The sequence below is a fragment of the Equus przewalskii genome, chromosome 19, assembly GCF_037783145.1.
Source record: "Equus przewalskii isolate Varuska chromosome 19, EquPr2, whole genome shotgun sequence".
NCBI lineage: Eukaryota > Metazoa > Chordata > Mammalia > Perissodactyla > Equidae > Equus > Equus przewalskii.
This window is the reverse complement of record NC_091849.1, coordinates 24,222,562-24,244,742: the sequence shown is the minus strand read 5'-3', so window position 1 is coordinate 24,244,742 and position 22,181 is coordinate 24,222,562. Positions and strand designations below refer to the sequence as shown.

Genomic DNA, 22,181 nt, shown 5'->3' with positions numbered 1-22,181 from the left:
TACAGTTAGCCATAAAACGTTGAATTCCAGGAATATACGCTGTTCACAATAAAGATTATAAGTACATTATATGGGGAATTTAGGACACCAAGAAGTTTCTAAAACAAAGGCAGAGTCGGGATGTTACGCGGACTCGAGAATAGCAAGGAGCAGGGAAATTTCCCATTGGCCAATAATACAGCTGGGGCTTCTGAAGTTTTCAATTTAAACAAAAACCGTTTGTCCCACATAAGTCAGTGGACATTTGCGGCGGTCCATCGTGTTATCTCATTAACAGACCAGGGGCTTTACATATGATCTCCCAAGTAATCCACCCAGGGACCCTAGTGCCATGCAGTTTGATACAAGAGAAAATAAACTCGAGAGTAGGGGAGCTATAAAGACCAAGAGCTAGGAAGCGACAGTCCAGGCGATTGGAGACTTACTTTTTAAAAAGCTAACCTGTCTGGGGGAGAAGAAAGAGATTGAATTTAGTGTGCAGACCGGCAGGATTGAGAAACCTGCCATCGTGTCAAGAATTGAGCATATCAAGTCTCACTCAGATTAACTGAATCAGAAGTTACATTTAATGTGGTCCTTAGATGGCTCGTTAAGCACACGTTCTTGGTAACAGGATGAGCTAGAACGTTTGAAAATTCCTTCAGATGTCAGACAAAAAAAGAGGATGGACGGTGACGTAATTCATCCAATCAAATGCTCTAGTAATTAACCACTCCTCCTGGTTCCCCTTGGGCCAATGGTTTTATCGCGCGGGACTTTTGAAAATTGACAGGGCCAATCAGAATGCTTCCAACTATATTTAAAGACAACTTGGCTTGTGGGTGCCACTGACTCAGCGTGTCCTCAGACACTCCCAATGGCTCGCACTAAGCAGACAGCTCGTAAGTCCACCGGCGGCAAGGCGCCGCGCAAGCAGCTGGCCACCAAGGCGGCTCGCAAGAGCGCGCCGGCCACGGGCGGCGTGAAGAAGCCCCACCGCTACCGGCCCGGCACGGTGGCCCTGCGCGAGATCCGCCGCTACCAGAAGTCCACCGAGCTGCTGATCCGCAAGCTGCCCTTCCAGCGCCTGGTGCGCGAGATCGCGCAGGACTTCAAGACCGATCTGCGCTTCCAGAGTTCGGCCGTGATGGCGCTGCAGGAGGCGTGCGAGGCCTACCTGGTGGGGCTCTTCGAGGACACCAACCTGTGCGCCATCCACGCCAAGCGCGTCACCATCATGCCCAAGGACATCCAGCTCGCGCGCCGCATCCGCGGGGAGAGGGCATAAATTGTCGTTTTTAGTCTGCGAACCCTGAACCCAAAGGCTCTTTTCAGAGCCACCCAATGATCTCAAGAGAAGTAGCTGTGATAGCTTATTTTATGTGCCGCTTTACATAAAACTACTTGACCGGGCTAAACGCTGGTACTATATAATCAGTTCTAAATCCCTAATAGGAATATCGGGAGCAGGCGGTATGGTCACCAGTACCAGAAGACAATACAACAAGGCAACGTTAGATTTCCTAATGGTTTCAGCTGTACTCAACTATAATAAGTAATACTCATTTAAGGTGCTTTCTCGCTATGTTCTTACTTGTTTTAGACAGGATTAATTTCGGTAATTGCACTCCAGAAACACAAACAATAGTCTGAGAAATGTACATTGTCTTGAGCTTTTTGTAAAGTGTTTCAGGGTCCAAAAGACCTCGTTTGAAATCTAGAGTTAAAATTATTTTCTTTTCAGTATATTAGAAGACTTTCACCCCAATATATATACATTGGATCTCCTCTTACCTTTTAAATTAACCTGGAAATCTGTTGTAAATGTGAGGTAAGTAATTACTTGCATATTTTAAAGCTAGCTACCTATTTTTTAATCTGTTGACCAAGCATAATTTATCCAATCCCTTTTACTTACTAAATTATTTTCTATATGTGCACCTGTGTATTAATCTACTTGGTTGCATTGCTTTATCTCTTTTAAGGGTGTGCCCTGTGGTATGCTGTGCCACACAATTTTTTCACATTTCTTGGCAGTAGTTTCCATTCAAAATAGGATTTACAAGTTGAAACCATTTTCCTTTTAGTGATGTTGCTTTTCTATATTTGGGAGTTGCGGATTCAGTATTACAAGGAAGGTGACCCACACGGGGATAGTGTCTGAATGTGAGAAGAAAAATAACATTTACTTTAAACTTTAATTTCTGTATTTCACCCAATGATTGTTTCAGACAGCAATCTTTTTTTTATTGTGTAAATTTTACACTATATTTTACAAATAATTTTTTACTTTAGAACAACACAGAATGCTGAAGAACATGACAGCCACCGATTGCAAAGGCTTTGCTGCAGTTTTCTTTTCCTCCACACCTTATTCCTTAAGTCTGGCATTCTTTCTTTGCGTCCATCTGAGATGTGAATTGATGCACCGTGGTAAAATCGTTGGAGAACTTTCAACAACAAAAACCAGAACACCCAAAAGATTAAACCTGAATTGTGTAGTTTACTTGGATTTATTTGTGTGCCAGAGTTTTAATAAAAAAAAAAAACCTTTTGGTTTACAGTATAATATTTGCATTTTTTAAATGATAAGGTTGGACATTTCCGTGTGTGTGTTGTTTTATTTTTAATATTTCATTTTTTCAGACTCTGGCACAAGCAACTTTGCCTGGCACAAACCTCTGTTACCCATACAAGAGACCTGTCAGCTGCATCAGTGCTCTTGGCTTAAACCAAGCCCAGCTGAAATCCAAGTGTCTCGATTTCTCTTGTTGTAGCTGTGCTGGCTCTTATGTACACTGACTTTTTCTCCTCAGATTTTGTGTATCTGTAGGAAAAAAGGTGTTTTAGGTACAGGACCTGACCAGATAGCTTTAAAAATGTAAAAATGCCCATTACTGTATGAGGGTCAGACGGACAGGAGACAGTGGCTCAGAATGGCTGCTCCTTTGCCCCACTCCCCACTCTCCAGCCAAGGAAGATGAATTTGGCTTTGTCTTCATTTACTTGAGTCCCTTGATGGAACAACTGCCAGTGGCTAGGAAAAAATGGTTAGCACCATCTTAAAACTCATAACCTTGTTAATTTTTCTACAAGCCGATGTACTCTGGAAGCTGGCAGCACAGAGCAGCATTTGAATGCCAGCTTGCCAGGGTTCAAACCCAAGCTTTACTACTTTCTGTGTCATCTTCGACAAATCAGTTTCTCTATCAGCAGAAAAATGGGGCTAAGAGTACCCACCTCTGGGTTGTGATTTTTGGATGCCTAGCGTTATATAAATGCTATTAATTTTCCTGAGCTGTGCATCAGTTTCTCTTATACTCTAGGATTTTTTAAAAATTGAAATAAAGACAAACTTGAGCTTCTAAATTTCCTTTTCATTTGGCATGACTTAGTTGCATAGATTCTGCTCAGTTTAAAATAAAACTTCAGCTGATATTTTAAAATCAAAGAATGGGAAAAATTCACATTTGTAAAAGAAAATTTGCTGAATGTTTTGGACTGGAGGGTAGCACCAGTGTATATCACTGCCTTAAACATCTATTACTTTATCTTATCGGACTGACTAAGATCAGGCTGGAGACAAAAAGGGGGTGTTTAATGTAAAAATTGCATCTTTTAAATGGCTCTTGCATGGCCTTCTGTCAAACAGGCATTTTCATCCCCAGGCACCACAGAGTGATGTTACCCGACAGGCCGGAATTTGCAGATAACGCTGTGGGAGTCTAGAACCAGTTTTGGTTTGTTAGAGACTCTCAGAGGAGAGGAGGAGGAAGTCAAAGTCAGAGTGTGTTTTTCAGACTTAAAAATTTAGTAGTAGCCCTGCCAGTTGTCCTAGTAGAAGTGACCTATTGGTCAATGAGTGTCTTAGGGAGATTTAAGACGACAGTGGGAAGTGGGTATAGACATTTGAACTGCTCTCCAGGCCTGGTTGCAGGAAAGTCAGAAGATTGAGATTCTCAATGCACCTTGGGAGAAGGTACAAAAGAACATTTCCAGACAACCATTTTTAACATGTCATGTATGAAAAACAAAACAGAATCCATCAATGTCTTGTACTTTATTAAATGCTGTGATTAGGAAAAATCCTCGCTAATATATACACACTTGTCTTCTCAATATTGTGTTGGGAGTAAAAGCCTGAAAATGAGAGCTCAGGGCAATATCCCAAGCCCAGGCAGATTCTTTAAGTACTAGTAACAGCGAAAAACAAGTCCCACTTAGGGAGGACTTCTCTGTGCCAGTCTCTGTTCTAACACTTTGCTTACATTAGCTAATTTCAAGCCTCACCAAAGTTCCATGAGTCGTATCATTACCCCAGCTTTACAGATGAAGAAAATGAAAGCAAGGTTACAAGGTCACACAGCTGTAGGGCAGGAAGAATAATTTTCCCTCTACCCTTCTGAGTTCTTAGCTGAGATCCCTGTAATAAAAGATAGATTAACATGAGAAAAACAAATAGAAGTGTACTAACGTGTACACCTCATGTGTACATGGGCGATACCCAGGGAAAAAGGAGTTATTCCCAGACATGGCTAGAATTCAGACTTAAACAACATCTTAATAGAGAAAAGGGAGGGGAAATGTAGGCCTCTTAGGGGAGAGAGATGATTTTTTGCAAAGATGAATGAACCCTTAGAATAGATGGGAGGTATGATTATTTGTGACAAGATTTGTCTGGGTGTGGTGTCAACTTTTAGTCTTTCCTGTGGTAAGTGTCACTCCTCCCATGTTAATGAAACTCTCTGGGAAGGGATTTCTGACAATTGATTTCCTTTTGGAGGATTTGTCTTTGGGTAGATAAGCCAAGTTCAGAGAAAGCCTCTCTCTGCATTTGCAGTTTTTCAAAGTGCCTACAGCTGAAAATAATCAACATACCTGAAGGGAAGGAAAAATAATTTTCCCTCTACCCTTCTAGGTTCTTTGCTGAGACCCCCTATATAAAAGGCAGATAAACAAGAGAAAAACAAACAGAATTTAATAGCATGTATACCTCAGGTACACATGGGAGAGACCCAGGAAAACCGAGTGAAACTCCCCGAATAGGCCCAAGACACGGCCTTAAATACCATCTTTAGCTAAAGGAAAAAGAAAGATATGAGGGGGTGGGGAGCCAGCTATGGGAGGTGACCAGGAAAAGGACAGTAAACAAGACTAAGGTTGTTACATAAAATTATGTCCATGCCTTCTCCATTGACAAGATTCTCTGGTGGTTTAGTCATCCTTCTCTTCCTGGTACAGAACGGAGACACAAAAATTGAGATTTCCTTTATAAATGTAAGTGTCCTTTACAGAACAGTAAATTCTACTGTTTTTAGAGATGTCTGATGTTTCTTAAAAATAATTAACTCTATAGCCCTTATGCCAAAGAGACATATTTTGGGGTGGCATATTCTGCTAATCTTCACAGCTAGCAATCACTCCCTTTTGAATGAAAAAGTACAGGACTTTGTCATAAAACATAAGCACTGGTGAAATTTTCAACCAAAGATATTGGTTCAGATTCAAATAGCAACGGGAGCCAAAAAGTCGAAAGATTAAAAGTAGAACGATTTACTCTGTCGTCTCCGGCAGTCACTGGATCACCGCCCAGAGAGGGGCGGAGCCGAGGGTGCGGTGGCAGAGCCTCGCTTCCCGCCTGCGCTTTCAGTTCTCAATTAGGTCCGATTACAGCTTATAATTACTCATGACCAACGTGCAGTGTCATCACTGCATCCCATACATTGGGCGATCATGTCTGGACGTGGTAAGGGCGGCAAAGGTCTTGGTAAGGGGGGTGCTAAGCGCCACCGCAAAGTGTTGCGCGACAACATCCAGGGCATTACCAAGCCTGCTATTCGGCGCTTGGCCAGACGTGGGGGTGTCAAGCGTATCTCTGGCCTCATTTACGAGGAGACCCGCGGGGTGCTCAAGGTCTTCCTAGAGAACGTGATCCGGGACGCGGTCACCTACACGGAACACGCCAAGCGCAAGACGGTCACCGCCATGGATGTGGTCTACGCGCTCAAGCGCCAGGGGCGCACTCTCTACGGCTTCGGCGGCTAAGTCCTCTTTTTTTTTTTTTTTTTCTTTTATCTAAAGGCCCTTTTCAGGGCCGCCCACTCTTTCTCAGGAAGAGCTGTACGTGGCTTTCGCAGTGTAGTTGTGTTGCAGTTAGAAATAGTAATTGTGTTTAAATACGAACGCGGTCTCGCCCTTTATTAGTAACTGTAGATCGAACGGCTGGTTCCTTTCAGGACAGGCGTCTCTGAGCCAATCTGTTAGTACAATAAGCAGCGCGTATCTTCGGCCAATGAGCAACGAGCAAGGGCTGTCCGATAGGTGGGACTGAGACTGAAATAAGGAACTCAAGCGAAAAGTCTCTGCACCCCCAGTGGAGGTCGGAAGGATCCGGAGTCCCCAGCTGTTTCACGTGGGAGAGATTCTGCCTGCTCCACGTCCCTTGTGAAAGTGTTAACTGCAGGCCATGGTTTCAGCGAGGAGGCAGTTTCTCTCCTGTGTGGAAGTAGCGCCGAGCTCGTTTTTGGTCCTAGGATGGTTAACTATTCGTAGACATCGCGAGAGCCTGCCAGGGTGCTGCCGGCCGCTCAAAGGAATACATACGACACCGCCAGCAAGACTGGGTGTTAATTCTTAGTGTATTTGCCCTGAACAACGTCAGGAGAGATCTGCAGTTACGCCTCACACCCTCGTCCCCCGCCCCCTCCTCCTCCGCTGGGTCGCACGCCCCAGGCCTTCGCTGCCAGTGCCTCTAGAGTTTGAGCCAGATACCGTCCTGAGTGTCGTCACGCCCCACAAAGCCGATGGTCTTGGGTTTGAAGGTACCTCCGCATTGCTGATTTGCATCCTCAGGCTGGGGGCCTTCCCTAAGCGTCTGGCTAAGCAGTTTGTAAAATCCCATTTACTAGACTAGGGCTGTCTGTGTTCTAATTCAGCTCTAGTTTCCTCTGAACCCCGAGGCCTCAGGCAGGGCTTAGCTTTGAGGTTGTAGGGAAGCTCCCTCCTTCGTGGTAACGGTGGATCCCAGGAGGCTGTTTTGCACTTTCCCCCTCGTTCTCTCCCTCCTTCCAGCTCATCTCTTCTTTCCCCTGCCCGCTGTAAATTATAAGGTTTTTTTTAATGAACCTTTCAAAGACTACTTATAAACAATATGGTTATAAAAAGTTGTTTGAAACTATGTCCTCAAATTGATAACCAACTGAATAATCTTGCATCTTTGATTTGCTTGAGAAATGTATTGATGGCTGCTTAAAACAACAACTTTGCTGCCTGAGTACTCTGCTACCATGTCTCTCCCTGACACTGGAGGAGATACTGAAAAGGAGGTTGGAAAAGTGAGATTCTTGAGTTAAGGCAAGAGGTCTGGACTAGAGATAAAACTGTGGGAATCATCAGCATTTAAATGATGAGACTGGGTGAGATTACTAAGAACCAAAACTGTATTGCAGCACACTAATAGTAAATGAATAGAAACCATGTAAATTGTCATCAGAAGGGGCTAAAGTATTATCCATATCCATTAAATGGTTCCTTGGTTCAGGCTGCTATAACAAAAATATCACAGACGGTGGTTTACACAGCAAACATTTATTTCTCACAGTTCTGGAGGCTGGAAGTCCAAGATCAAGGTTCAAGCAGATTCAGACGGGACAGATTCAGACAGATTGAGTGTCTGGTGAGGGCCCAATTCCTGGTTCATAGACTGCTGTCTTCTTGCTGTGTCCTCACATGGCAGAAGAAAGGGGCCAGAGAGCTTTCTGGGGTCTCTTTAATATATAAAGGGTACTAATCACGTTCATGAGTACTCCATCTTCACGGCCTAATCACTGTCCAGGGGCCTCACCTCCTAATATCATCACATTGAGGGTTAGGGTTTCAACATATGAATTTTGGGGGAACATCAACCGTCCATAACAAATGGGATACTGTACGGCCCAACTAACAAATAGGAAAACTGTACTCCAGTATATACTCTCTATAGTACCTTAGGCTCAGTTCTTGGGCCCATTCTCTATTTTTGGTGACGTCATCTAGTCTCACACTCAAATATTCCGTCTTCTGTGAAATAATTTTTGTTTAACAGGACACACCATGGCCTAGCTGTCAGGTCTGCTTGTAGTTACACTAAAGCTTATGACAGTGTCAGCTTCCAACTGCTTCTCATTCTCAATGGTTGTTTGTGCAGGGTGGCCTTCATCACCTCGCTCAACTTTATCAGTTTCCTTCCACCCACCTCAAGCTTCATAATAAAACATATAATCTAAGAAAAATAGTGTTGGAAATATAAATCATCTCCCTGACCTCTCCCCTGATCACCAGACTCATATACCCAACTGCGTATTTGACATATCTACTTAGATTTCCAGTGGGCATCACCAACTTGTCCAAAATAGATATCTTGACACATAAGTACCAAATCTGTTCTTCCTGCAATATTCTCCACCTCAATAAATGGAACTCTATTCTTCCAGTGGCTCAGTTCAGAAACCTTGCATTCCTGTTTGACCTTTCTCTTACAACTGTCATCCAATCCACACAGAGCTATCTTCAAAATCAATCAGGCCACCTTTCTCTACATTCTCTGCGGCTACCCTAGGGCAAGCCACACTCACATTCTGTCCAGACGACCCTAGTGACTCCTAACTTGTCTTTCTGCTTCCACTCGATGACTACAGTTTTTTCTCTACCCAGCAGCAAAAGTGATCCTTTTAAAGGGCATTGTGTCCACCCTTTGCTCCAGACATTTCAGTGGCTTTCCATCTTCTTCATAATAAAAGCCAGTGTCCTTACCAAAGCCTCTAAGGAAGGTGAACAAAAATTCCAGTTTGCCTGAGTTGGGAGACTTTCTGGGAATGCAGGACTTTCAGTGCTAAAACTTGGAAAGTCCCAGGCAAACAGGATGAGTTGGTCACCCTACGCATAAGGCCTCACCTGATCTAACCCCTGGTCACACTCTGACCTCATTCTCTATCACATTTGTCTTCACTGACCTTTTTCCTCCTTCTGGAATGGACCAAGCACGTTCCAGTCTCAGAGACTTTGTACTTGTTTTTCTTTCTTTCTAGAAGTATCTTATCCTGATGTACGGAAGACAAAATTTGACCTCCACCTTCTTAAGGTTTTCTGCTGGGCCTAAGAACTAAATTGACATAAAATAGATTAACAGGAGGAAAACATACAATTTACTTATTTTTTATATATATGTAGACATTGGGCTACATCAATGAGTTTTATGCGACACAGGCACCCTCATAAGGAAATGAAGACTGGAAGAAGCAGTTAGAGTTGAACACTTCCATACTGAGTTAGACAGAGTGGTCAATTGTGAAAATGTGACAAGGCAAGGAGGCTTGGGCTACAGGATTTAATTGTGGAGAAGTGACTAGGAAGATAAGGGTTAGTTTACAAGTTTTGTACAGATTTCTCGGCCTCGACTCCCCATCCCTAGTGATGAGAATGCTACTTTCCTGCTAGTATATGAAGGACACTGTCCATATGGCGACTTTATCTCCTGCTTTCAAGAAGAAAAGAAGAGGTCAGAGCACCCTTCTTGCACCTGCTGTTTTTCAACTGCCTTTAGTTCAAAACAATATTCATGTCAGAGGCCTATTTTGGGGTGGCATGTCCTGCCACCTTTCACTGGATACCTGCACGGCTTCAGAACTCATTTCATTCAGGCCTCTGCTCAAACCACCAACTTATGAAAGAGAAAGGGGTATGCAAAATAATACCCCTTTCTGCTCATTTATTAAATTAGCATATGTAGCCCCACCTGTAACAATATATTTTTAATTTTTGTTTGTTGTTGTCTCTCCCCCAACTAGAATATAATTCCTTGAAAGTGGGGACTTTGTTTTATGCCTGAAGTGTCCCTGGAACTTACAATGGGGCTGACATCTAATAGGTATTCTATGAAGGTGTATTATGTAGAGGAGGAAAAATACTTTTCCTTTTCCCCTTCCAGGTTCTCGACTGAGAACACCCTATAATAAGAAAAACAGATTAAAAGAAGAAAAACAAATTTAATTACGTACATATGTACAGGAGTCTCACAAGATATGAGACTCAAGGAAGTGACCAGAGCAGGAAGCTTTTATCTCTTTTACACAAAGAAACATAAATTTCTGATGAATTGACAAGGCAAAAGGGTGTGGGCTAGGGAGAGTAAAATGAAGAAGTAAGAAGGTTTGTTCATTCAGTCTCCTGGGACGTAAATTCTCTGCCTCTGGTGACAAGGATGTCTCCCTTCCTTCTGGTACAGGGAGGGTACCTTTCACACCGGAGACTTATCACCCGCTTTATCACCCGCTTTCAGGGAAGAAGAGGGAAGTGAGGGGAGGTCGGAGTGACCTTCCTGCTCCTGCCATTTTCTCAAATTCCTTTGAGCTTAAGATATTTAACACACCAAGGTGCTATATTAGGTCGTAGCGTGTCCTGAACCCCGTCAGCTGAATGAATGCATGCATGAATTTTCTACACAAGTCCCCAGGCGCCCCCCACCCCCACCTGGCACACCAGAGTGCTGCCGTGATTGATTGCCCATCCTCACTTCCTTGACTTGCCACTGCCTGAATCTATCAGCATGACGGTTTTCCTCCAGATCTGAGGAAAGATGTGGAAGCAGCAAATCAGGCATTAGCTTTGTTCTGAACAAGGACTTCATGAGTGTTAGGACTGAATCAAGCTCAGAGGTTTTCACCCAGGGCGGTGATGAGTATGACTGAATGTGTATTATTCTACCTCAAGGCTATGAACTAAAGAAGCCAAGCTGACCATAACACAAGCTATGTTTCTATTGCTATAGCATCCACACCTCCCCTCCCACATAGGTAATCTCTATCCAGGCACCTCTCTACATATATTCTGGGTGGAGGACAGGGAATTGTCTCTGATTGGCTCACTGATGGACCCGAATGCCTAGACAGTATCTGGCACATTACATGAGGTCAAAAAATCTCTCTCGAAGGAACACCAGCTAAGGAGGACATAAAATGACCATTCTCCCAACCAGGCCCATTTTCGCTCCTCTGGCCATCCAGGCTGCAGCTGTGAATTCTCCTCAGTAAAATAAGCTAAGCTAGGAATTTTTATCATCCCCCAAGAAATCGTGGAGAACAGTTATCAGGTGGAAAATGGAACCAAAAAAACTAGGAGAGACGCTGGCTGAAGCTAACATACTGAGGCTGAAATCAGTCCTCTAAAAAAATGATACCAAAAAGAACCCAGTGACAGAGGCATTTGTGAATATCCCTTTAGATGAGAATAAGCTGTTTCTCTATTAGCCAATTTCGAGTGAAATCACATCCCTTCTCCAGCTGAGTTCTGAAGTCTAACATACTACTGGAATACATAATTGGACCAGGGATACCCTTGCTTAAAAACCTTCGGTGGCTGCAACGGCTGACTAGATCAAGCCCATACTTCCAAGTTGAGCAGGAGAGGCCCTTCACGGACCAACCGTGCCTCCCCTACCAACCTCATCTCCTTCCGCCCTGCCTCCTATACACATATATAAAACAGCTTTATTGAGATACAGTTTACATACCATAAAATTCACCCACTTTGTGTACAACTCAATGAATTTTAGTATATTTCCTTAATTGTACAACCATCGCCACAATCTATCTAACGAACATTTCCATCACTCTTATTTTCATGCTTCTATGAAGGAAGGAAAATAAGTACGGCTACCTGCTGAGGGCTGTGTTGACACTGGAAGGGAGGTGCGTTCTCTCCATAAACCACATTTTAATTTCCTTTGAATCCAGTGCCCTGGGTTTTCTGGCAGTCTGAATCGGGTTTCCTCCTCTGCCCACCATTTTCAGGGATTGTTTTTTCAATCAAGACGAATCCATTAGCGGCAATAATTTTAGTACTGTTCTCAGGGCACGATCGAGGGACATTTAGATGTCTCTATTTCATAATCCATAAAAAGACAAATTTTAAAAATTCTCTAAACCAGTGCTTGGGCGAGAAACGCCCGCTTTCCCATCCCCCAATCTGGCTCGCCGCAGGGAACCACATGAGATCATCAGTTCTGATTGGTTGATAACCACGGATGGGGCTTGCTGATTGGGCAGTGTTTCTCTTTGTTCCTGAAAACCCAGGCAAGTTTCGTACTATGCTTGGTTCTTTTCTCTTTTTCTTTCAAGTTAGAATATCATCCCTCGCCTACCCGTATCGAATGAATAAAGGAAAGTGAGAAAATACCCCATCGACCTGAAGGAGTTACGGGTATGTACAAATATGGTACTAAATTTTGCTTTCTGTTCCCAGAATCTCATAGTTCAGGATTTTCTCAATATTGTTCATTTAATTTCAGCTTTGAACTGCAAACTAAAGTCCTTGACAAATGATCAGGACAGCTCTTTTTTTGAATAGGTGGGTGGCCCTGAAAAGGGCCTTTGTTGAGAAGGGTAAGGTCCTGATGGAGAAATGAGGAAGCTTAGCCGCCAAAGCCGTAGAGAGTGCGCCCCTGGCGCTTGAGCGCGTAAACCACGTCCATAGCGGTGACAGTCTTGCGCTTGGCGTGCTCGGTGTAAGTGACGGCGTCACGGATCACATTCTCCAGGAACACCTTTAGCACACCACGCGTCTCTTCGTAGATGAGGCCAGAGATGCGCTTGACGCCCCCGCGGCGGGCCAGGCGCCGGATGGCAGGCTTGGTGATGCCCTGGATGTTGTCCCGCAGCACCTTACGGTGGCGCTTGGCGCCTCCCTTACCCAAACCCTTCCCGCCCTTGCCGCGTCCGGACATGATTATCCCAGAAGCGAACCAAAGGTAAGTGACAAAGAAGAGAGAGCCGATCCTTATATAAACACTCCTCCCCGCCCCCAGCGGATATAGAGAATTGAAAGCGCGCAGGCGGGAGATGTGACGACAACAGTCTCCTCCCCTAATCCCTCCTCCAATCCCCGGGAACTCGCGGGGGGAGGAACAGGGCCCAGCTTGACCATAGGTCTTTGCTTCCTTCATTGGCTTGAAGTAAACTCCTGTTGTGACTCCAAAAATGTTCTAAATAGGAGAGGAAAAAAAAAGCAAAAACATAGTTTCACAATAATAAATTTTGATACTCTTAAAAATATCAGGATCAGGGGCCGGCACGGTGGCCGAGTGTTTAAATTAGCGCGCTCCGCTTCAGTGACCCGGGTTCGCCGGTTCAGACCCTGGGGGCGGACATGGCACCGCTCATCAAGCCATGCTCCCACAGAGAAGTAGCATTCTAGTTCTTACAACTAGGATACACAACTATGTGCTTGGAGAAAAAAAGAGAGATTGGCAACAGACGTTAGCTCAGGGCCAATCTTAAAAACTTCAAAATCGAAGAAAAGATAAGCAGTTCATAGTTAACGACAAGTTAGGGTTTTAAGATATTTTACTTTTTATCCACATCTGATCGTGTTTTGATAGAGCTCCTTATACTATCCCTGTTCATCAGCTTTACAACTGATGCTCAAAAAGCCATATTATAAAAGCTCTTCAAAAGCCACTTCCCTCCCGTTTTCTGAAAGCTCACTGGATCTATTAGGACCTGCTCATTTGTAAAGAGGCAGTTCGCATATGCAGGAATCAGACAAAAGTCAGTCGCCATAATCCGGCTGTTTCGGAGGGATATGGCTAGTTACATTAAACCACAGTCGATAACGGGGGTTTATTTACAGCCACTTTATTTGAAAACTTGGGTGGCTCTGAAAAGAGCCTTTGGTTAAACTGGGGTTGCCGAGAAGACCGGTAGTGTAATTACGCCCTCTCCCCGCGGATGCGGCGCGCGAGCTGGATGTCCTTGGGCATGATGGTGACGCGCTTGGCGTGGATGGCGCACAGGTTGGTGTCCTCGAAGAGCCCCACCAGGTAGGCCTCGCACGCCTCCTGCAGCGCCATCACGGCCGAGCTCTGGAAGCGCAGGTCGGTCTTGAAGTCCTGCGCGATCTCGCGCACCAGGCGCTGGAAGGGCAGCTTGCGGATCAGCAGCTCGGTGGACTTCTGGTAGCGGCGGATCTCGCGCAGGGCCACCGTGCCGGGCCGGTAGCGGTGAGGTTTCTTCACGCCGCCCGTGGCCGGCGCGCTCTTGCGGGCCGCCTTGGTGGCCAGCTGCTTGCGGGGCGCCTTGCCGCCGGTGGACTTCCGAGCAGTTTGCTTAGTGCGAGCCATGACAAGCAATACGAACAAAAGCAACTACCGAACACAAGGGAAACATATCGTCCACGTTCATCGCTAGTATTTATAGTACGTGAGGTGTGGTGATTGGATGAGAAAAATATTTATCACGCTGCGGCATCTGATTGGCTTACCTTTAAAACCTCCAACAACCGTGCAGTTTCATTGGCCACTAGGTTCTATCTTCGGCCGTTTTCAAATTTCTCTTTTGTTCCCTTCTTCCACATCTGAATGCAATGCTTTGTGCGTTTCTTTTTCATAAAACTAAAGACGTTTACTTCATTGATACTGTAGTTCTTCAACTATATATATTTCTTTAGTTCTTGGGGGAAAGAAATTTAAGGAATATTGCCCCCAATATTTTACACTGCTTATCGATAATCCGACATCGGGTTACAAATTTCCGAAATCTTTTGCAAAAATGAGATCCTTTTGTAATGCTTAAATTGACTGAAGAATTTCTTTGAAAACTATAAGACACACTTTCAAGCATAGTAAAATTGAGCTAGCTTTTGCAGTAATATTTCTTGTTAGGCATCCTTTTCCTAAAAGTTCATGCTCTGACTTCTACACATGGATCTGTCTGAAATGTATGTTTCCCAAAGCCTAGAGTACATTCGGCCTGCAAAATGGAAATGACTGCGAAGTCCTCCCGCACCGCCGCTGGGAACACAAAGTACGCCAGCACCAGCGGCTCAGAGCAGTTGCTTTGGCGCAACAGGCGATGGACTCCGCCCAATAACTAGATTCCGACAGGTAAAGAGGGTAATTTATCGTTGCTAAAATCTGATTTTATAACTTTTTAAAAAACTTCAAGCTTAAAAAGAGCGAACGTGACTCCTTTCATATTGAGGAGGTAGCCCAGATCCTACCTTTTGATTGGTTGAGTCCATTTTACTGAGCAGCCATTAAGAAAGCCGATCTAGCATCCTTCATTTGCGTAGAGAGTTTTTATCTTATCTGAGGCCTGTTTAAATCAATGGACACACAGGAGGCAGAAACCATTATTTTAACGAGAAAACTCCAGTATCCAGGATCTCCGTTTAAAAAACTGCGATTGATTAGAAGCCTCCTTTATTACTCTAAGCAAAGTTTATGTCTTTCAAAAAATGTTCACTTACAAAACATTCTAGTCTTGGAGGAAGATCGTGTGTGTTATAGACTGTCCTTCAAACTGAGACGCATAGTTCCTATTGTTCTTTTCCAAATTCTTAGAAATTACGTGATGCCTTTTGAAAACATAGACAAAAAAATGGGAAATAGGAAAGGGTGGTCGACAAAATGGAGGAAGTGTGCGTCTGGGACCATTACGTTATTGGCCGCAAACTGGTAACATAGTCCTTCGTTGTTTGAGGGAAACCCGAGAAGCTCGGGTTACCTAGGTCCGTGCGGACTTGTTTGAAAACCGCAGTGGCGCGCGCGGGAATGAGACGTCACTGCCTCATTCTCCCTGCAGCTAGGCGATTGCCTAGAGCAGAGTTGAGCGGGGATGTTGGTCACCCGGAACAGGGCTGTGAGAAGGCCGTTTTATTCTCACTAGTCTCGCTCGCAATGTGAAATCGTTTTGGCATCGTTGATGCTTTTAAGTGCTGTTTACAGCCACAAATAAAGGAAGATTGCCCTAAATGTTCCCCTGGGGCTGTGCCTTCTCGCTTTCATGCTAAGGCAACGAAACCCACAGCACAATACCTGTCGGGGAACCATTTAGTCCAGCCGGCGCTTATTAGTGCCCGTCGTTTGCTAGGTTTTAAGCCATATAAATGTTTGTTGAATGCAATACGCTGACAGGAACACAGGTCACAAGCGGTAGCGCCTGTTTCGGGTATGTTGTATTCTAAGAATGAAAAGGTATCAAAGATTTATGAAGTGCAGTCGTCTAGAAATAAGGTGAATTACAGAAATTGTTTGCATATTAAGTTTTCCACACGTGGAGCTTCAATGGTAATTGCGGTGTTAGCGAGTTCCAGTTTTTTCTGTAATTCTTTGATCAATGTATCTAAAAGGTCTTCACGAGATAGATCGCTCTTTAGCGTTTCTAGTAAAGGCAATAACATTGATGAGCTGTCCCAAGCCTGCAGACAAGGCCTTACACCCCCTTGCCTTCCTTTCTTCCCAGCCACTCAAAACACAATCTTTTACATTTATTGCAAATTAGAAACGAATGTCCCTGACAAATGTTCCTCTAGGTGAAGTTTCAGGTGAAACTCCCTGGATTCTTACATGATTGCCTCATTTACAAACAGCTCTTTCTCGCTAATCCTTCCCTGCCAAGTATTTCTGTCTTTACGAAGCGAGTGGGGCTGCTGTCTGAGGGCCTTAGCGCGCGCTGCAGGGCAGAGTGACAGCAGGCCCCAGCCGCCCGCCGTTCCCTTCTGAGACAGGGCGAGCAGGGCAGCGGGCCAGGGGGCGCCAGGGTGCGAGCGGCGGGCGCCAGCGCGCACCAATCACAGCACGGCCCCGCCCTATAAATATGCTTGCGCCAGGCTTTCTGGCGTCCTTCGGCTTTGTCGGGTGCTGGTGGCTTGCTTGGTCTTTTCCTGGTCTCGCCATGTCTGAGGTTGCGCCGCCCGTTCCGGCTGCTGTTGCTCCTCCCGAGAAGCCTTCAGCGGGCAAGAAAGCGAAGAAGCCTGTGAAGGCTGCCGGTACTGCCAAGAAAAAGCCTTCGGTTCCTTCTGTGTCAGAGCTGATTGTGCAGACCGTTTCCTCCTCTAAGGAGCGCAGCGGCGTGTCCCTAGCAGCGCTTAAGAAGTCGCTGGCGGCTGCTGGCTACGATGTGGAGAAGAACAACAGCCGCATCAAGCTGGGCCTCAAGAGCCTGGTGAGCAGAGGTACCCTGCTGCAGACCAAGGGCACCGGCGCCTCAGGCTCTTTCAAGCTCAACAAGAAAGCGGCCTCTGGAGAGGTTAAGCCCAGCATCGCAAAGGTGCCAGCGAAAACCAGAGTAACGAGTGCTGCTAAGAAACCCAGGAAGGCCACAGGAGCTGCTGCTAAAAAAGGTGTCAAGACCCCGAAAAAGGCCAAGAAGCCTGTGGTGACAAAGAAGTCTTCTAAGAGTCCCAAGAAGCCCAAGGTCGTGAAGGCTAAGAAAGTAGTTAAGAGCCCTGCCAAAGCTAAGGCTGTGAAACCCAAAGCGGCCAAGGCAAAGGTGACGAAGCCGAAGACGGCCTCTAAACCCAAGAAGGCAGCCCCCAAGAAAAAGTAAAAGTTCCGGTTGGAAGTTTCTTCCAGTAACCCAACGGCTCTTTTAAGAGCCACCAACATATTTCAGGGAAAGAGCTTTATTACGCAGGTCTGGGTCATTGTAAGTGAAGCTCAAGTCTCATGCAAGTGCAGGTTCTTCCCTAAGTTACTACTCCATGCTTTACGTCAGAACCGCTTTTGATGTTTGGTAGGTTCTCACTGGGGTCCCAAACTCAGAGTTGTTGACAATTCTAGGTGGCTTCAAAGGCAGCCAAGTTGGGGAGCCACTTTCGTAGACCTATGTTTTACCTGGAGTCTACAACTGTACCTGGGCAGGTTTTCTGGGCTTGCCCTGAAATCTCACACTGCAAACTAAGTTATAAGTGGCAACCAGCTTGAGCTGAGATTCAACTCGTGCCCCAGCCGAAATTGAGTGGCCGTGAGAAATGCTTTTGGGTGATCAGTGAAACCTATGGCTTAACCACGCCCCCTGCAAATCTGGCGGGCAAATTGTCCTTGGGAATGGCGGTGATTCACTCCAGATTATTGTCCTCGAGAGCCCCACCAGGTAGGCTTAGCACGTCTCCTTCAGCGTGGTCATGGCCCAGCTCTGACGGTGCAGGTCGCTCTTGCCTGCGCGGCGCCTTACCCTGGGTTGATTTGCGGGCTGTTTAGTTTCTAGCCAAGGTCAGGACAAAGGAACTTGGTTGCAATGGAGTATTAGCGCTAAAGCCCGAAAGCATTTACCCGGTGTCTCTGTTTATAGGACTAGAACTGCCTTGATTGGATAATATTTGAAAATCCCACTCTGTACCTAACTAGATCGTATTTCATCTCGTGCAAGGTTTTCAGCGCTGGCGGCCCTACATCACACTAAGTCCTTGGGGACACTTTCGCAGAACTGCCCCTTTAAGCTTTTGAAATTTTAATTCGGGGTTTCAGATTCTAATAACGTTTTTTTAATCATCCGAATATATGAAGAACCAGCTTTACTTACTTTTACTTAACGCAGCTTAATTCGTTGTAAAACTGTATTTTTACACGTGCGCATCAAATTCTTTAACTAATTGTTCTATTTTTTAATGATATTTCCTTTTTTCCGTTGGTTTTCTTGGCTCCCTTCATCCCCTAACGTCTGCCATACAGCCTCTTCACATCCCTACTCCCGCTCCCTCAAACTGGTATGTAGCTATTCATGTTTTCCTTTGAATTCAGTCTTTTACATACGCCTATCCATACTCGTGCGTGATTATTTTGTTTTTCGGTTAGGTTTGTTATTATTTACAAAGTGATGATAATATATTCACTTCTCTGCATCTTGCTGTTTTAACAAAACCTGTCGAAATTCCTTTCAAGTCAAATCATCTTTTTTTAAATGTTCTTCACGTGGAGTAGCATAGTTTGTTCACAGATTTCCTAGGGATAAGCGTTGGCGTTGTTTCCATTTACCGCTGCTGACCATGGTGCAATAAATAAGAGTTCCAACGCTGAAATTGATCGAGTGTATTTTAAATTTCAGCTGGTGCTGACATATTCTGAAAATAGGTTCCCCTCCTCCATTCCAACCATCAAAGTGTGGTCTCATTAATTTCTGCTGGTCAAAATTATTTCATATTGTCACTTTCATTTGCATTGGCCACTAGTGCATCCTTTCTTTAGGTTGTTTGCATATGCTCTTCAGAGAATTCCTGCTTATATCTCTTTGCTCATTTATTGATTGAGCAATTTGTCTTTTTCTTGTCCCATTGTGCTTTTTTATATAATAAAGAAATGAACATTGTCTTTATCACCTGTGTTGCAGAGTTTTCTATTTTTTGCTTTTTTCTCCATATTTTCTTTCTTTATCATGTATTTTCCATTTACATGTATTATATAAAATTTATTAGATACATACAGAATTTTGAATGTTAAATAGTTTAATGTATCTTTTCTTTATAGCTTCCAGATTTCCACTTGTGGTTAAGAAACTGAACCCCACGCCTCCGTTATTCATTCAACCTTTTAGGTTTTCTTCTAAAAAATTTTGCTTCTTAACAATTTTTAGTCTCTAATGCATCTAGAATTTATTTTATGTAGTTAAAGACAGAATCTGAGTTTAATTCTCACAGATAGATGGCCAGTTGTTCTAGCACCATTTATTAAATAATCCACCCATTTCTCCCACTGAACTCATATATCATCTTTGCTATTTATTAAATTGTTATATAATGGAATCTATTTCTGTATTCTTATTCTTTTCCACTGATCTCTCCGTATAAGTCATGTACCTTTCTTAATTCTATTCTTAATCAATTTCTATGCTTGTTTCTGTTGTGAATGGAATGCTCTTCTCATTTCCTTTTTTTAGGTCTTCCTGCTAGGAAGAAAGAAATGTAATGATGTATTATATCCAGTGAATTTACCAGTTTCTCTAATTCTACTCTCCTTTCTTTCTGCTTAAAAACTAGAGCCCCTTGAGTTTTTCCTAGTCATCAGCAAAATAATTTCCTTTGTTTTCCTCAATGTGAATACCAAGCATTTCATTTTCTTTTTTTTACTGCATTTGCTAAGAATTTCCAAAGTAAAATTGAACGATAATTTTATCAGACATCCCTTTTTTAGTTCTTGGTTTTAATTAACATGGTATTAGGTGTTTGTTCTTTAGGATAATATTTGTTCCTAGTTTTTGGTATCTCCATTACATTTAAATGGTTACTTTCAATTCCTATATCACTTTTTAAAAAACTTTTTGAATGACTGCTAGATTTCCCTCATGTGTTAATATAATCATATGATCTTTCTCTTTTGTTTACTGCTTTTTAGATGTTAAGCCCTCAAACTCATGTGGCTGAAGAGAATGAACTAGAAGAATGAGATGTGTTTTTCTAAGATAGTCATGTGTAAGAGAGAAGCAAGTGTGCTGCGGTGGATCTGGGGAAGGATGAATCAGGAATTCTGTTGTGAAGTTTTGCAGTTTCTATGAGATTACCAAATGGACGAGGGAGTAATCCACTGGGTTCAAATGCTGCTGATAGAGTGAAGTGAGTAGAAACCTGAAAATGGTCCCCTGGCTTAGCAGTATGAAGATTACTGGTAGCTTTGACAAGAGTAGTTTTGGGGAGGAAGGAGTTGAATTGAGGTAGAGCTATAAATTAGGAAGTCACTGGTATACAGATGTCATTTAAAGCCAGGAGACTGAGTCAGGTCACCAAGGGGTGACTGAGGTAGAGAAGAATATGAAGGGGAAAGAACTGAATCCTGAGGCATCCAACATCAAGGGCAGGGGATATCTGGCCCTGCCCATTTATCATAGATAAATCTGGATAATTATTAGACCTCTTTGTGCTTCCATTTACTTATTTAAAGGTAAAGGGGTTGGATTAGAGAAGTGTTTTTCATGGCCTGTTAGGAATAGAATAGACTAGAACATATTAGAGTATGCCATATTGTAAAGGAGAGGAGGGCTTCCTGGAGTTTAGGTTTCATGCACACACATTGTTGGGCATATGTATGCATGTTCTAGGTCGTGAAGACCATGTTTCTTATTGGGGTCACAGTCAAAGAAGCCTGAAAAACAGAGGTCAAGATGCTCCCTGTGGTCTTTTACAATTCCAAGAGTCTATTGTTTTAATAGATGTTCTGACCACAGAATTATATTAGATCTAACATCTATTTGAAAGTGTGAGAGACTTGAAATCACAATCTCAGAGATCTTCCTGAGACAAGCAGGTAACAGTAGTGACACAAACTCCGTTTTTTTTTTTCAGTTCAGGTAACATTGGTTTATAACACCATATAGGTTTCAGGCATCGAACATTATAATTCAACACCTGTATTTACTAGCATGTTCACCACCAAAAGTCTAGATTCTGTTCTTTACTAATTGTTCTGATTGTTCCTGCTAGAGGGGCTTTTTGAAAAGAAAGAAAAATGGGAGGAGCAGAGAAAAACACAGGTTATGTGACTGCCAGGACTGATTGAAGATTAGTGGGGCCTCCTTAAAAAATTACAGTCTACAAATAATGGGTTTTGCTAAGTAAATTGTACAATAATCACACCTAGATGGGAAAAAGAGATGAAGCAGGAAATCTCTCATTTTAATGCTACGGGTTTTATTGTGTCCTATGTGGCCAAAGTAAAAAAGAGGAATATTGGGGGAGGGGAGGGGAATTTGTTCTTTTCTTTATACCATAATGTATTTTTCAGATCTTTGACAACGTGCACATGTAAATCTGAACTAGAAAAAAAATATATTATTCTGCATATAGAAACAGAATCAGATTAAAATAGGAGTATTAATTACTAAATAGTTGTTTAGTAAAACGGCCTAGCAAGTACCCATAGTATTCCATTGTGTGTATGCTCTATAGCTGGTGTCACCAGTCACTTATTGCTGGATTTTTAAAAATTTAACAAACATTACTTAGTCATTTTCAACTATCTCAGAATATGTTCCCAGAAGTGGGATTTCTAAATCAAAGGGTAAAAAGTAACATGATAAATTTTAGGTTGTGGTAAAATTATAATAATGTTATCTTAAAAACAAATAAAAATACCTAAAGACAAAAATGTCACTAGACCTCAAGCATTATTGGTCACATCTTTTTAATTTTACTTTATTTTTTAATAAACAATGATTCAAAAGTCACAACTATATGAAAAGATATACACTGAGAATTCAAGTCCCACACCACTGTCCCATCCACACAGTTCCTCTGCCAGTGTTTCTTTGTGCAAAATAGAAACAAAAAATATAGATACTCTTCTTTTTCACCTTTTCACAGGATAGTGCGTACACGTTTCTCTACCACTGTTCACTAAGCAGCCTGTCCTGGAGCTGTGTCTGTAACAGGACACAGAGGTCTTCCTCATTTCTCTCCACAAG

The 22,181-nt window shown here is 43.4% G+C and overlaps 5 protein-coding genes and 1 long non-coding RNA gene across 6 annotated transcripts; 4 read left to right on the top strand and 2 right to left on the bottom strand.

Moving 5' to 3' along the window:
* The first annotated feature begins 70 nt into the window (after nt 1–70).
* Nucleotides 71–1,324, top strand: LOC103556158 (histone H3.1). Its single transcript, XM_070584244.1, has one exon. It carries the CDS (start codon nt 857–859, stop codon nt 1,265–1,267), a length of 411 nt encoding a protein of 136 aa, XP_070440345.1. The 5' UTR covers nt 71–856; the 3' UTR covers nt 1,268–1,324.
* Nucleotides 1,325–5,690: 4,366 nt separating this feature from the next.
* LOC103556157 (histone H4) lies at nt 5,691–6,291 on the top strand. The gene has a single exon (XM_070584243.1). The coding sequence runs from the start codon at nt 5,713–5,715 to the stop codon at nt 6,022–6,024; it is 312 nt and encodes a 103-aa protein (XP_070440344.1). The 5' UTR covers nt 5,691–5,712; the 3' UTR covers nt 6,025–6,291.
* Nucleotides 6,292–9,985: 3,694 nt separating this feature from the next.
* On the bottom strand, nt 9,986–13,290 carry LOC139077282 (histone H4-like). Its single transcript, XM_070584241.1, has one exon. The coding sequence runs from the start codon at nt 12,953–12,955 to the stop codon at nt 12,425–12,427; it is 531 nt and encodes a 176-aa protein (XP_070440342.1). The 5' UTR covers nt 12,956–13,290; the 3' UTR covers nt 9,986–12,424.
* Nucleotides 12,027–21,881, top strand: LOC103556156 (uncharacterized). The gene is made up of 4 exons (XR_546130.2): nt 12,027–12,213; nt 14,743–14,893; nt 18,464–18,498; nt 20,120–21,881. It is a non-coding gene; the product is annotated as an uncharacterized lncRNA (long non-coding RNA).
* LOC103556155 (histone H3.1) lies at nt 13,631–14,743 on the bottom strand. The gene has a single exon (XM_070584240.1). It carries the CDS (start codon nt 14,129–14,131, stop codon nt 13,721–13,723), a length of 411 nt encoding a protein of 136 aa, XP_070440341.1. The 5' UTR covers nt 14,132–14,743; the 3' UTR covers nt 13,631–13,720.
* On the top strand, nt 15,835–17,487 carry H1-1 (H1.1 linker histone, cluster member). The gene has a single exon (XM_008528113.2). The coding sequence runs from the start codon at nt 16,608–16,610 to the stop codon at nt 17,337–17,339; it is 732 nt and encodes a 243-aa protein (XP_008526335.2). The 5' UTR covers nt 15,835–16,607; the 3' UTR covers nt 17,340–17,487.
* Nucleotides 21,882–22,181: the final 300 nt, after the last annotated feature.